The following is a 14,805-nucleotide window of genomic DNA, read 5'->3' as shown; positions in this document are numbered from 1 at the left end:
GTCTTCCACAGGGCCGGGACTTTCTCCAGGCTCAGGCTGAGGTTGAACAAGTGCCTGAGAACTCCACAGAGCTGGTCAGCACAGTCCTTGAGGATTCTGGGGCTGATGCCGTCCGGTCCCGGGGCCTTCCTTGCCTTGATCTTCCTCAACTGACTTCTCACCTGATCATCAGTTATGGAGAGGGGAGTAGAGGATGGCTGGGATGGGGATGTGGGGGTGAAGAGTGGTGAGTTGGTAGGGGAGGGAGGGAGGGCAGACTCAAATCTGTTAAAAAACAGATTGAGTTCATCTGCCCAGATCTTGTCCCCACTGGCTTGGTCTCTCCCCACTCCTTTACCATGGCCTGTGATGGTCTGCAGGCCTCTCCAGACTTCCCTGGCATTATTCTCCTTCAGCCGCTTCTCCAGTTTCCTCCTGTAGCAGTCCTTCCCCTTCCTGATCTTGTGCCGGAGTTCCCTCTGGACTCTGCATAACTCCTCCTTGTCCCCCGAGTTGAAGACCCTCTTCTTCTTGTTCAGCAGGGCCTTAATCTCGGAGGTCACCCAGGGTTTGTTGTTGGGAAAACACCGCACCAACTTGGAGGGCACAGTGTTCTCCACACAGAAGTTTATATAGTCTGTGATGCAGTGCGTCATGCTGTCAATGTCACTGCCATGGGAACTACAGAGCGCTTCCCAGTCTGTTGTCTGGAAGCAGTCTCTTAGCCTAGCACTGCTCTCCTCAGACCACTGCTTCACAGGCCTCTTCACAGGGGGTTGTCTATTCACTACTGGAGTGTAGTCTGTGACGAGATGGACGAGGTTGTGATCAGAACGACCCAGCGGGGGGAGGGGGGATGAGGTGTATGCATCCTTGATGTTTGCATACAGGAGGTCCAAAGTTTTATTGTCTCTAGTGTGGCATCTGACATACTGGGTGAAGGTGGGAAGAGCAGAGGACAGGGAAGCATGATTGAAGTCACCGGAGATGAGGAGGAGGGATTGGGGGTGCTGGTTCTGAAGTTTAGAGACGATGGTGTGGATCTGCTCTATAGCTGCAGCAGCGACCGCTGAGGGGGGGATGTACACAGTCATAGCATAGTACATTCCCCAGTTAGCGTACAATATGGCGCACGTTTAAAAACATAAGTGATTTTGAAATTAGCAAAAAAATCTGCCAATGGAACAAGTAAAAAATGCCTTAGTAGGATATTTAGAAATAAGATATTATATTTAAGCTTTAAAACGTAAAGTTGATCTTACAATTAGCCAAGAAAACCCATTCTTATCTATATTTACCAGATAAGAAGTAGCATCTTTTTTTAACTTTCCTTGCTTGTCACTCTCTTCATTTTAAATATATTTAATGCATTTTGCGGTAGAGCATATTTTCATAGTTAGAGCATAAAAAAAACGGTTTGACTTTGTAAATACGGTTTTTGACATTATTAGAGCCCTGTAAACCTGAAATAAGACCCCTTGTCACCTATACACTCCTATTATTCATTGTTTACACCACATTGTGCTGCAGGGACTTGAGATGGCCACTAGCCAGCAAGCTACAGAGCTAACCAGTTAGACTGCAAAAAGTTCTCCTCTCATTCCGTGTGGAAGTGGTAATTTTGGGGTTTAGTAGGTTTAGAAAAAATACATTTGAGGCTATCATGTGGGACATACCATGACTTGATGCTTTGTTAAGGTAATGTGATGTAACATAATGGCTCATCAATGTTTTGTCATTACTGCCATCTAGGGACCAGAATACTACATATCGCTTGTGTTTCAATGTGTTTTGACTAATAATAGACTATAGTCACCACCAAACAGCCATCATTTATTAATTGTTGAATACCGCAATTGCGAGGGACGACTGTATTGACATCTTTACCCAGGGCTGGTGATCTGAAGTCTGCTGATTTGGAGTCATTTGCATAGCTGGGACTGCATGATGTCTAAAAGAAAGGATATACATCATTAATAATTACACTGAACATGAAGTGTGGAAAACAACGATACTTAAAATGAGAAATGCATACCATTCCTTGCTTGCTCGGGCTGGAGTTACACACTGGCACAAAAATAACAATAAGGTAAATAAGAATCATCAAAGTTGTTATGAATGAGCAACATACAGCAAGTGTACCAAGTTCTATATAGTTACTCCCCACCTAAGATGCTGATCTGTAATTCAAACATAAACCCACTTCACTAAGTTTATTTGAATATATTTTCGTTTAGAAAAAATCACTTTAAATGAAATTTAAAGCAGAAAAAAACATTGATCAACAGAACAAAGTTTATTTGCATCGTATTTAGCGTTTTTTTTAACTCACTTTTTTACATTACGTTTTGACTTTCTTACGTTTTACTTTCTCCTACAGTTTCCATGATAAACAATAATGCAAATTAGGCACGACAACATAGATATATATATACACTACTCAAAAAAATTAAAGGAACACTTCGGAAACACATCAAATCTAAACTGGGGGGAAAATGAATTGACTATCTTGAATATCTCTCCTGATAATAAGTGGGTGATGTATTCGTAACAAAATGATGCCACATCATTTGATAGAAATGAAAGTGATCACCCTATAGAGGGGGGAAATCAAAGACACCCCAAAAATGAAAGTGAAAAAATGATGCAGCACACTGGTCCATTTTGCTAAAATGTCATTGTCGCAACTCAAAATGATTCTCAGTAGTTTGTGTGTCTAAGGATATACACTTCGGTACAGTAGGTGGCGGTATGCACCTAAACGTTGGTTGCGCCCCCCCATAAAGAAGAAGAAGAAGGTGGCGCGCTGAACGGCTGTGCCTGCGGAGAGCTCCTGACGAGTTTCAACGCATATACGATCAACAGTTATATAGATACACAAGATTGGTCTTTTGTAAAGCCTACGAAACGGAAGTTGGGTTTGGAGTGCTATCTGAAGTGAAGATTGAAGACGTGGTAGAAGATGGACCACTGTTATGCTAAGATGGCGACGTCCGGTCAAAGAGAAGGCGGAAGAGAATCAGCGCCACCAACTCCCAGCAAATCATCAACGGAGAAAAGGCAGGAATGTGCAGATGACGGTGAGTGAGGTGAAGTTTCCAACAATGTTTTTGGAGGCTATCTTAAACCCCGAAAAGAGAGTTGATGAGAAGTTAACCGAGCAAGTTAAACAAAGAACCGCCATGATTGCTAGCTTGACGAAGCCACTGGAGTTCAGAGAGAACAAAGAATGTCAAATAGTGATGTAAAGTCGATTCCTTGTTGAGTTTTTATGAGCCCCTCACTAACAGTAGAGGAGCCAGAAATATTTCATTGTGGTGGCCAAAGTAAGACCATTACTCACATAGGGGTGGCAATAAGTTGATTCCTGAATTGTCTACATGGCCAGTGGGGTGGCATTAGAGTGACCAGGGACCACGCCGTAGCTCCGCCACGGCTTTGAACCGTCGATTAGAACAATTAATAGCGGAACAGTGTGTCGAGGACATGTTTTCAGTGTATAGCTTCTGGATTCTGCTCCCCATCATGGCGGCCAAACCCGCGTGGGGCAAAATATGGAAGTGGATGGAACCGAGCACTTGAAGAAACTGAACGGAACTGAAATTACATTTTAGTGTACCGTTACACCCCTAGTATATACACACTACACAAACACCTCATTGAGATGGTTGGAGTTGCAGTGATACCTTTGGATGTGTCAGATCTGCCCCTTGAACAAATGTCTGAAAATGGACCTAAACTTGAACCGCCTTCATAAAAAGGAGGATGATTTCACCGCAGGAATCAGAACATTATTATGCTACTAAGTCAACAAATTCTATTCATAAAACGATGTTATAATGGCCAAATACAATCAAAAGTATTTTGTTCAGCCTTACCTGTGAAAGGTAATCACATGAGATCTTGTTGGACTGTAAACAGGTTGGTACAATTCCATGCAGAACATGAATTGGGCATCTTCCCCGTTTTCTCTTGCCACATCCAACATGGCGGTGATGTCGACATATGATTCAGTGTTCAATGCTGCGTCTACGTCACCCCAACCTCGCACATGCGCAACAAGTTCACCTACCACTAAACTCGTGGACTCACTTGTCGGTCCCCTCATACCGGCATTGGCGAGTGAGTCTAGGTTTGCATGCCCGGGTTCTCTGAGTGCTGGGCTTAGCTTTGCTTTAGCAAGCGAGCAGCTTGGACAGGAACAGGAAGTGGAAAGGAGAGTTGATTTGAGGCAAGCAGCGGATCTGTTGTTTTTTCCACGGGGTTAATACATTTATACAAATGTAGTTGGAGTAGCAGTTGCACAGTTAATGCCACCTTACCTGCTTTCCTTTTGAATTTAGCCTGCAGCAGCAGGGTAAGTGAACACGTTAGCAGACACGAGTACCTGTGTGTCCCAGTTCAGTCAATACTCGACCACCTCTAATGACAAAGAGAAATGAAGAAACTAGTAAGAGCAAAATAGAGAGAATAGTGATTTGAAAGAAGCGATGTGGAGGCTCATATACGTCTCATATACATCTCATATATGTCTCATATACATATCATATACATCTCATATACGTCTCATATACATCTCATATACGTCTCATATACGTCTCATATACATCTCATATACGTCTCATATACATCTCATATACGTCTCATATACATCCCATATACGTCTCATATACGTCTCATATACGTCTCATATACATCTCATATACGTCTCATATACATCTCATATACGTCTCATATACGTCTCATATACGTATCATATACGTATCATATACGTATCATATACATATCATATACGTCTCATATACATCTCATATACGTTTCATATAAATCTTATATACATATCATATACATCTCATATACACACCTACCAGCTTAATTATACCTTTTATGATATGTTAAGTTCAAATAAACTTTTATTTAAAACGGGGGTCAGTGGTTTCAGGAACAAGGACAAAAAATGTTCTGCTTTAACAGGACAGTACCAAACAGTATCAATTACTGAATTACTGAATCCAGTTTATGAGCACAGGTGTGTCCAACTTCCAGCACTATTAATGCTACTTTGACAAAAAGAAAGGAGAGGTGAGCTATTTGTGTTTTATGTGACTGGCAACATTAAAATTTTACATTATTTCTAAAACAGATCTCAACTCCAACAGTGTGCTCATTTGTCATTGCATACAGGCATCAGGGTTTTAAAGCTAAGTATTGTAATGATAACAACAGAGCAAGATTAAGTGACACTTTAAAAAGTTAGTTAGCATGAACGTCATAGCTCGCCCGTGATCTAGCTAGCTACCGCCATAGAGGCAGTGCATAGACAGGCTTTGCATGTGACTACATATTGACTACATATTTTACGGACGATGTTTTGTTTGCACAATAATCAGGAACAGTGAATGTCAACACAAGACGCTAGTGCTGCATAGTGCCGTGACATGAGCAAGTGCCGAAACAGGCGATTCCGGTGCATGTTTTTCAAAATTAAGCTCAATGAAACATTTTTATGATATTTTTAATTGTTTTCAAACTAATTGTGGTCAATATGTGCGTAAATATTAAGCTATACATGTACCTATATAGCATATGCAGTATATACAGTACATTCATACAGTATATTTCTTCAAATTCATTTTTAAGGTTTACTTAAAATAAAAGTAAATACTAATGGGTGAAGGAAATATTCTTTGGTGAGCTACTCAACATCAGCTGGTGAGCTACTGCTAGTTTACGAGCTACCTGTTGGAGACCGCCAGTGCGGCAACAGTGTTTAAACTAAAATGCTAAAATTCGAAATGGCAACGAGATTGAAAGGTGAGCGATTGCACAGGCTGGCAATGATAGGATTAGCCTGTGACAAGCTGGTGTCAATTGACTCCACATTTTAGACTGTTTATGATTGTCGCTAGGGATGCTCCAATCATGGTTTTATGATGTCAATCATCCAGGACTTAAATCGCCCGATACCAATACCGATCACATGGATTAATTGTACATTTTTCAATTATTATGTATGATGACTGCTATTGGCCAGGGGGGCCGTATAAAGGGGAAAAGTCAGGACCCTTGACTGCCAGGGGGCTCAAAAATAGGTAATTACTAATAATATTTTAAAAAGGAGGGGGAGGCAATGTGATTTTTTTTTTTTTCATGGGACCCAGAATTCCTGGTTGCATCCCTGCTACTAGCTATCTGATGTGATAAAGGAACCATAAATTCACCTTAATTTAGATAAAAACACATTTTGCATACTTTTTGAAGACAACATCACTCGTGAAACATCCAGAGGATGAGACGCCTTCTTTAAGGAGACTTTGGTGAACCTTCCAAGGCTGGTCATCTCGTCAGCTGTGGTGGCGGACTGCATGTTACTGCCGTCGCTTTGTCATGCCGCTGCTGCGTCTACAATTTTTCGGGATAAATATACATTTTTTTGTGACTTAATTATTAATGAACTCATTTATTTAACAACAAGCAGAACAGGAAACATTGCAGAACATTGCAAAAATGTTAATTTAATGGTTTGCGTGCCATTTTTGTTTACATGCCTGGCTGGCAGCATCTGGCGAGCTCATTTTTGTCGGGTAAGCTAGAAACTACGATCATCGTAACAATTTACTTTTTAAAAGTGTCACTTAACAATGTTGCTGTCTTGTTAGCATTTATAATACTTAATGCTGTAGTTGTGTGTTGAAGTTGTGCAACAGAATCACGTCGTGTGTACAGCTTTAGACAGTGATGCTCTCACAGGGGTCTCCAACAGGTAGCTCACCAGCTGATGAGGAGTAGTTCAACAAAGAATATTTAAGTGTTCTATTCAAAAGTGTTGTAAAGTTAAATAAGTTCATAAATAAGTCATAAAAAATTGCAGACTCAGCGGCGGTGGCAGGCTGCCCTCCCATGACGTGTCATGTATTTGCAAAGTGCCTCCTTTGTCAACTCAATACAGGAAGTGTGCTTTTATTAGATCACATATGCGAGAGTAGATGAAAATTTATTCACAATGTCTCAAATTTTTGTCTCCAAATGCGACCATTTAGTTGCACCGTGGAGCTCTGATGGTGGTGTGGTATGCTATGGATATAATGAATGGATATATTCATCCGTCCATCCATTTTCGATACCGCTTGTCTTCACTAGGGTGGCGGGTATGCTGGAGCCTATCCTAGACTAGACTAGACTAGTCTGGTCTCGACTGGTCTTCAGCTAATCACAGATCATATACAGACAAACCAGTCACGCTCCCATTCACACCTATGGACAATTTAGTCTCCAATTACTTAACCTACGTAGCATATTTTTGGAATGTGGGAGGAAGCCTGAGTAACCGGAGCGAACCCACTCAACACAGGGAGGGATACATTCATTTATTTTGAAAATGTATCTGAAATTAAACAAATAAAATTCCAAATGTGAGAGGTTTAACGATACAACGATATATAGGCAAGAAGGTACAATAGGCTGATCAGTAGTAATGAAAGCAGAAAATACAGCTGCAATAGTCTGTCGGCCAGCTAGGGATGTGAATGATAAACCAATGTGACCGGGTATTGGCTTTGGGGAGCGAATGATTCTGATTCGCCGGTAAAAGAATCCTGTATTGATAGTAATCAGCCATAAATGTTTAGATGAATCGATTATGGAGACAAGTACCGGGTATCGTGAGAGAAACAATCGGTTGAGTGTGTTATAAACAACACGAGAGACCTAAATCAATTTGCCTCATGATATTTGTCATTTGGAGAAAAGCTGTATCGCGAGAACAGGGCAGCCAGAAGCCAATCAGATTAAACTATGGTATCGCGACTATGAATGATAATACAGTAATATGGAAGTGTGCAAGGCATTATTACTGAGGTGGGGGGGATCCCTTCCTCTCTCCCTTAGGAGCGGGGCGGCTGTGGGGTGGTGGATGTGGGGCGGGCGTGTGCGGGTCCCGCTGGGGGCGGGGTGGTGCCCTGCACCAGTTTACATACATATAGGAGGACTTTGAGGAGGACTGTCCGGCGTCAATCGTCAATCGCATCCTCTTCAATGGTGCTCGCTAGCTTCTTTTTTGTTGGTGCTTGCGGCTCGTTCTTGTGGTCAGCGGACTAGGAATTGAAATGTAAAAATTTGAATGATCCTGGGAGAATCGCAATGTTAGTCCTGTTTCCCATCGATGCTCGAGATTTCATGGACAACCTTAGGGTTAGATTTATCACATCCGAATGTACATCGAAACAAATATTTTCTGTGATTGTAGCTCCACTTGTCTCAGTCTAAGCCAAGTCATGTGACCAGTGACCCATCATTCTGGCAAAGCACAACACACTAATAGAAGTGTGTAACGAGTTCCAAGAGAAACATCGCAAGGATCATGTCTGAGCTAAAGTGTGTTTGTGTTGTGTCCTGCAGACATCCAGCAATTGATTGGTTGTCAAGACGTACGACCTACTCAGCTGCAGGGGTTGAGCGCCACTTTAAAGCAGGAGGATCGAGAGCACCCCAACATTAAAGAGGAGGAATTCCGGATCACTCAGGAGGGAGAGTGTCTTCTTGGGCTGGGGGAGGATGATCTCACCAAGTTGCCACTGACTGGTGTCTCTGTGAAGACGGAAGACTATGAAGACAAACCACCCGAGCCCTTAGAGGTTCGTCACAGTCCAAGTCAGGAGAACAGCGCTGCAGAGCGTTGGAGCTGCGGTTCACCACAACACATAAAAGCAGAAGCTGATGTAGACCACTGTGAAGGTGATATGAGGACTCACACTGAAAACAAACACTCTGAATGCTCTAAAAATAAGACAGTGAGTAAACATTCCACCTGTTCAGTTTGTGCTAAAAGCTTTTCTTATAAGAGTAATTTGACTCGACACATGAGAACACACACAGGAGAAAAACCTTTTAGTTGCTCAGTTTGTAGTCAAAGTTTCTCTGACAATCGAATCCTGGCAACACACATGAGAACGCACACGGGAGAAAAACCGTTTGGTTGCTCAGTTTGTGGTCGAGGTTTCTGCCAAAGGTCTACCCTGGTACTGCACATGAGAACGCACACGGGAGAAAAGCCTTTTGGTTGCTCTGTTTGTGGTCAAAGATACTCTCAAAAGCGGTCTTTGGTAATGCACATGAGAACGCACACAGGAGAAAAACCTTTTGCTTGCTCTGTTTGTGGGCAAAGATTTTCAGAAAAGCGTTGTCTGGTCATACACATGAGAAGGCACACAGGAGAAAGACCTTTTGCTTGCTCTGTTTGTGGTGAAAGATTCGCTGAAAAGCGTTCTTTGGGACTGCACATGAGAACGCACACAGGAAAAAAACCTTTTGAACCTTTTGGTTGCTCTGTTTGTGGCCAAAGATTCTCTCAAAAGGGTTCTCTGGTATTACACATGAGAACACATACAGGTGAAAAACCTTTTGGTTGCTCCGTTTGTGGCCAAAGATTCTCTCACAAAGCAACTATAGTATCACATTTGAGGATACACACAGGAGAAAAACCTTTTGGTTGTTCTGTTTGTAGTCAGAGATTCTCACAGAATGGAAATCTAGTTTCACATATGAGAACGCACACGGGAGAAAAACCTTTTGGTTGCTCAGTTTGTGGACAAAGTTTCTCTCAAAAGCATTCTCTGGTAGTACACTCGAGAACGCACACAGGAGAAAAACCCTTTAACTGCCCAGTTTGTTGTAAAAGTTATTCTAGTAAGAGAGGTCTGAACGTGCACATGCAGACACACAGCATAGAACATGAAAGAAAATGATTGTTATGGAAGCGTTATGTCACTTGTGAGAAGTCCCCTCGAAAGCGTTGAGCTGATGTGTATGATACCAGATTCCCTCGTCAGCTCGTGTGCTGTCATTAACAACGGCTACACAAATTTGATGAGTTGAAAACGTGGATTTTGCTCTCATCTTCCTTCTTTTGGATGACACAAGTGTCCATCAATGGTCATGAATTTGTGATTGTGTTAAGGCAATGTTTTGCAATAGTATTGTACATAAGCATAGCATAGGCCTCCTCCAGTTCAACAACACTTACATCAGCTTTAAGGTAGGAAGTGGCCTGTGAAGTCCCCTCGCAAAAATTTGGTTCTGGAGACAATGACTATGTTGTGTCCATTTTAGAGACAATTAGGCAATTTTTGTTATATTTCTTTGTAAATATTTGGACTATTGTCTCCTAAAAATATACTGTTAGAAAGTTCAGTATTATTTAGGTAACAATCTCATGTAATAAGGCGGTAAATGAATTACGTAATATGGTAAAAGGCACCTGTATATATGGAATGTGTGGTATGATGACTCAGTACTGGTGTTAGTAGGGTTCTATTGTATAATTACTCTAATTACACCAACCAATTATATTTTCCTAAATTTAGTTGTTTCCGTTTTACATTTTTTTTAAATAAAGTTTTTTTACTTTTTTACAAATATTTTATCACCAAAGTTTACTGGGGGGTTTTGTCAGTGTATAAAATGTTAATAATTAAGTGCAAAAATCCATTAATTTATTAATAAAATACATAATCGGACAAGTACTTCAGAACCAGATGTAGCTTTGCTATCTTTTCATTGCTCCAAAATCTTCAATAACATCATATCCGTGCTTGTGGTTAAAGAAGACATAGTTGCAAATGCAATTGTAATAGCTTCACACGAGGTTCCCAACTTACGAACACAATTTGTTCCAGACGACCGTTCGCAAGTCGAACAAAAGGTAATATTACCAATGATATGTACGTGTATACATATACAGTATATGTGTATGTATGTAAATATGAGTTTGGATGCAGTAGTAATATTAAACGAGGATAATTCATGAAAAAAACAATAATAAAAATGATATAATAATACGTAATGATAAATGTTATTTACCTTTGAAGAGGATACGTCGTTGGTAGTGGAGGAGGAAGAGATATTGAAAAAAGTACAAATCATCGTCGTTGTTAGACTCTTCTAAAAGAGGTAGTTCAGGGGAAAATACTGAGGTGGAAGGAATTGGCGACGAAGGTGTAGGCATTGGTGACGAGTCACTTGGTGACGACGGTGCAGGAGTAGCAGATCTACGTTTGAGGAAGCTTTCGATGGAAGTTTGTATGGTCTTCCTTTTCTTCTGCTCGTAGATGATACGGTAGCGCTGTAGAGCGCCATTTTCGAACAAATTCAAATGACAACATATCGCAATTTTCGACAAAATACATGAAAATATAGACCAGTCTGTCAGGTATCGGCCTGCGGCCGGCACGAGGATCCCAAGATGCCAGCAGGTGGTGGAAGAGGATTTATTATGAAAAGGATGCAACAGAGGAGCCAAAACAGGGACTAAACAAAGTAAAAAGATCACCCGGAGGGGTCACGGGAAAAAACACACTAAGGCTAAACTAAAGGAGCTACCGAAAACGATGAGGTAGAACGGCAAGGACTATAATTACACTAACAGAAAACACTATCAGCAGCACAGGGCTAGGCAAAACAGTATACACACTGTGGCAGGCAAGCGAGAGAAAAAGGTAACAAAAGGAGCAGCAAGGAGCTGAGATAAGATGCTGGAGGAATAGCAGGTCGAGACATAGGAGGTAGCTGGTGCGTCGTGGACTGTTAGCGAAGAGCTACAACGAACTGGCACCATGCTGCAGGACCCTGCTGCTTATCAATAGTCCTCCTTAACGAGCTGCAGGTGTGCCAGGAGGGAACCAGGTGGTAGGAGGTGCGCTGAAACACAGAGCAGAAGGAGAGCAGGAGAGAGCAGCGCACAATTCCTAACACAGTCAGCTTGCGTTCGTATCTCCAAATGTTCGCAAGTCGGATGTTCATAAGTTGAGAACCCAGTATATTCGTGTAAGCTATTTTTTATGGCACCCTTATTTTATTACCACTATTAGGCAGGATGTGAGCCGCTCTTATTTTGAAGGCCAGAAGTGTGATGTGTGTTTTGACTGTTGCTAAGTGTGATACCTGTGGCTCTCGTCCATATTTCACACACAACCGGCCATCCTAAAACACTCATTTTCATTAACAAGCACTAAAGCACAGCTACAGCCTGAGCGGCACACTAGCATGCTCCGCTAAACTAAGCTAACTCAGCTGGCTTACACTCGCTATTGGTGCACACGAGCTCACGCTCAGTGACATGTAAGAGTTTTTTCGCCGACTTATCCGATGTTTCCGGTTGCCGCCTCGACACCGTTCATTAAGGAGGGGGCTGGTTAGCCAATTCCATGAAGGCGGAAATTATAGGGGTCTACAAAAGGTCACACCTAATGTAGGTAGCTTCAAATGCTATAAACAGTGATGTTCAGTCCAAGGGAATCACTATAACTTTTATAACTTTTGCTCTTTATCTTTCTCTGGAAGAAAGCTATTATTCTACCTGACCTGCCTGCAGTGTCTTATAAGACTTTTGTTGGTTTTGCCTCATTTTGAATGTATTGTTCAATGTATTTTGGAGTGCAAAATAAAATTAACAGTATCAAATATTTTTCTTAAATAGAAATGTGTCCCGCTTAACTTTGCAGAATAAAAATGTATTTCTTTAACAGACCTGTGTCCTGAGTAACTTAAAGGAAAACTGGACTTTTTTGGGAATTTTGCCCATTTGTTCATGTGAAACATGAACACATATTTCTTTTTTGTGTATGTGTGTGTTGTGTGTGTCCTCTCCAGCCATTAGAACAAATAGTACTGTATTGTTGATCTAGATGCCCTTACTTGCTCTGCCAGGGAAAAGTGTAAGATACTCTTCTCCTGTTACACAGATTTTATTTGACTTCATTTGGTGTTGATTGTTATGCAAATTTGGAGTGGCCGGACTGCTGTCTGGCCACTCCAAATGGGGACAGACAGGATGGGACAGACAAGAGGAGAAAAGAAGACAAAGGAGGGAGTGCGGGGGACAAGACGGGGGATAAGAGTGAGACAACAACAATTGCAACAACAATAACAAAACAACAGAGACAAGCAACAGGACGACATCAGCAAATGGCCATGACGAGCCATAAAGTCCGTAATAGAAATTACTAGGGATGTCCAATATTGGCTTTTTGCCGATAACCGATGCCAATATTATCCAACTCTCAATTTTAGATGCCAATACAGATACAGTATGTGTAACATGACATATCTCCTGTGGATGGATACAGCATTAGCAATTAGCTTCTCAACGTGGCTTCAAACAACATTGTAAGATATCTGAGAAATACTCGCCATTAGGCTTTGGCTGTGACATTTGTTTTAAAAGGCTACAGAGTAGCCATTTACATTTACATTGATCATCAAAAAGTTTTTTACGCGCTCTCTCTCAATCACACACATGCTTTCACTATCACGGACTGTTTAAGACTGTTGACATTAAGAGCAGCCTTCATTCAAGTAATTCACAGGGACTACAAGCTAGCATAGCTGCCGCTAATGTTTACTCCGCAATTATGCTATTCTGCTGCTCACTGTAACATTAGTAGTAGTTTTCGAGGGTTTTTTCTGCTGTTTTCCTTGACGTGTGTGTTTGCTCTCAGGATGTTCTGCACACAAGAAAACGTCCCTATGCCGTGTGTGTGAGGACAGCGTTCACTTCAGATTGGCTCTGCCACGTGTGCTCTGGGTGTCTTAACCAATCAGATGGTGTCGTGAGTGGAGCAATGCTGGAGACACAAGTCACAGCCGGCAGGAGAGAGAGAGGCGCGTCTGAGCCGATATAACCTAATTTTAAATTGATTAGCCCGTTGGATTTAAATAAAGGTCGATACAGATATGCTGAATGTCAAAATTCCAAATAGTGGCCACTATTTGCCATGGAGCCGAATATCCAACGTCCAACTGAAACTAACTTCACTACAGTACACGGCCGACATGTCTGCACGGTGGTGTTGCGTTTTCTTCTTCTTGCTGGTGGCGGCAGTTGAGTGGCCGCCAGCGTTGAGGTGCATTACCGCACCCACCATGTTGGAGCGTGGCCCAAAGTTACGACTGCTATACGGCACAGGGTTTCGCCTTGGATTTTTTTGAAGCTGTGGTGGTGGGCGGACTGCTGCCGCTGTATCGTGCCGCTGATGCAACTGCATTTTTTAAATGACAAATAGACATTTTTTATGACTAAATTATTTATTAACTTATTTAACTTTTTTCAACAACTACAGAACATGAACCGAGAACACTGCAAAACTGTCAATTTAATGGCAAAGTTGCTGAGAGCACTTAAAGTGAGTCTAAAATGTTGAGCCTTTTGTTACCTGACCTATTTAGTCTTATAGTACTGTTTGACTGTTAGTACAAAAGTACAATATTTTGTACTATTTGGCACAAGCCTACATTTAATTTGATGCCAAAACGCAACACCACCGTGCAGACATGTCGGCCGTGTACTGTGGTGAAGTTAGTTTTAAATTACAACTTAAATATTTTTGTTATAGAACTCTATCCTGTATAAACAGTATACATTGAGAGTCCAGGGTTATGATATCACAGGTGTATCCAACTTGCAGCACCATTAAAGCTACTTTGACAAAAAGAAAGAAAAGGTGAGCTATTTGTGTTACGTGACTGCCAACATATAAATTGCACTTTAATTACAAAGCACATCTCCACTCAGTGTGCTCACTTGTCGTGTTTGAATAGAACACATATAAAACTACTAAGACGTGAAGCAAATATTTGGTGAAATTCTCAACATCCGCTGGTGAGCTGCCTGTTGGACACCCCTGTGACAGCGTCAGTGTGTAAAGCTGCCCTGTACACTACGTGTTTCTGTTGAACTACTCTGACACACAACTAGTGTTTTGAAGACAAGCCGTAAGTATTATCATGATATCAAGAGAGCAAGACTGTTAAGTGACACTTTAACAAAGTAGT

General features: G+C 41.5%; 1 protein-coding gene across 1 annotated transcript; it reads left to right on the top strand.

Annotated features, from left to right (window-relative positions):
• The first annotated feature begins 2,791 nt into the window (after nt 1–2,791).
• LOC129179230 (zinc finger protein OZF-like) lies at nt 2,792–12,664 on the top strand. Its single transcript, XM_054772201.1, has 2 exons — nt 2,792–3,059; nt 8,377–12,664. Exons 1-2 carry the CDS (start codon nt 2,942–2,944, stop codon nt 9,720–9,722), a joined length of 1,464 nt encoding a protein of 487 aa, XP_054628176.1. The 5' UTR covers nt 2,792–2,941; the 3' UTR covers nt 9,723–12,664.
• The last annotated feature ends 2,141 nt before the right edge of the window (nt 12,665–14,805 follow it).

This window comes from Dunckerocampus dactyliophorus, chromosome 4 (assembly GCF_027744805.1).
Source record: "Dunckerocampus dactyliophorus isolate RoL2022-P2 chromosome 4, RoL_Ddac_1.1, whole genome shotgun sequence".
Taxonomy (NCBI): Eukaryota; Metazoa; Chordata; class Actinopteri; order Syngnathiformes; family Syngnathidae; genus Dunckerocampus; species Dunckerocampus dactyliophorus.
The sequence above is the reverse complement of the archived record's forward strand: the minus strand, read 5'-3'. Positions and strand labels throughout refer to the sequence as shown.